The sequence below is a fragment of the Hippopotamus amphibius genome, chromosome 1 (assembly GCF_030028045.1).
Source record: "Hippopotamus amphibius kiboko isolate mHipAmp2 chromosome 1, mHipAmp2.hap2, whole genome shotgun sequence".
NCBI classification, from domain to species: domain Eukaryota; kingdom Metazoa; phylum Chordata; class Mammalia; order Artiodactyla; family Hippopotamidae; genus Hippopotamus; species Hippopotamus amphibius.
The window spans coordinates 35,883,125-35,884,083 of NC_080186.1; the positions used below are offsets into that span (position 1 = coordinate 35,883,125).

The 959-nt window shown below is 34.7% G+C and overlaps 1 protein-coding gene across 1 annotated transcript; it reads left to right on the forward strand.

Moving 5' to 3' along the window:
- Nucleotides 1-207: 207 nt before the first annotated feature.
- LOC130860747 (28S ribosomal protein S18c, mitochondrial) lies at nucleotides 208-685 on the forward strand. Its single transcript, XM_057749337.1, has one exon. The coding sequence runs from the start codon at nucleotides 217-219 to the stop codon at nucleotides 646-648; it is 432 nt and encodes a 143-aa protein (XP_057605320.1). The 5' UTR covers nucleotides 208-216; the 3' UTR covers nucleotides 649-685.
- The last annotated feature ends 274 nt before the right edge of the window (nucleotides 686-959 follow it).

The window sequence follows — 959 nt, forward strand, 5'->3', positions numbered from 1 at the left end:
CAGCTTTCTTTTGATTAGTGTTAGCGTGGTATATCTTCCTCTATACCTTTACTTTTAATCTATTTGTATCTTTATATTTAGAGTGGGTTTCTTAATCCCATCCAGTTGGGAAAATCAAGTTGGAGTATGGAACATAACTTCTGATCTCTTTCAAGTGTAGTGTCTTCACACTTCTTCTCTCTTGCTAAAGTGAAAGTATTAGCGGAGCAATGAACCATGGCAGCTATGGTAGCTTTTTGTGGTGGTCTAGGGAGGAGAAAGTTGAAGCACTTCGTGACGGCTGCTGTCTGCCTCACAGATTCTGGAACTCATTCAGTGCTGTGGAGAAGTTGTTCACAATATAAACAGGTAACCAGCAATGAGGACCTGCCTGTTCCAATGGAAAATCCTTATAAGGAGCCTCTGAAAAAATGTATCTTGTGTGGAAAACATGTAGATTATAAGAATGTACAGCTTTTATCCCAGTTTGTTTCTCCATTTACTGGATGCATTTATGGAAGGCACATAACAGGTCTCTGTGGGAAGAAACAAAAAGAAATCACAAAAGCAATTAAGAGAGCTCAAATAATGGGGTTTATGCCAGTCACATACAAGGACCCAGCATATCTCAAAGACCCTAAAGTCTGTAACATCAAATACAGGGAGTAAATTATATAAAGTTACCAATCAATAAATTTATTTTACAATAAAAAAAATAAAATAAAATAAAGTGAAAGTATTATATACCAAGAAAAATTAAAGTGGGTTTCTTGTAGAAACATATAATGAGGTCTTGTTTTTTTAAATCTGTGCTCACAATGTCTGTCTCTTGATTGGTGTATATAGACCATCGAAATTTAAAATGATTATTGATATAGTTGAATTAAGATCTACCATATTTGTTACTATTTTCTATTTGTTACCCTTGTTCTTCGTTCCTATTTTTGCCTTCCACTCTTTTTTCTGCCTTTTGTGGTTTT

Coding starts and splice junctions, on each gene's coding strand:
- LOC130860747 (XM_057749337.1), top strand. CDS start 217: ATGGCAGCTATGGTAGCTTTTTGTGGTGGTCTAGGGAGGAGAAAGTTG.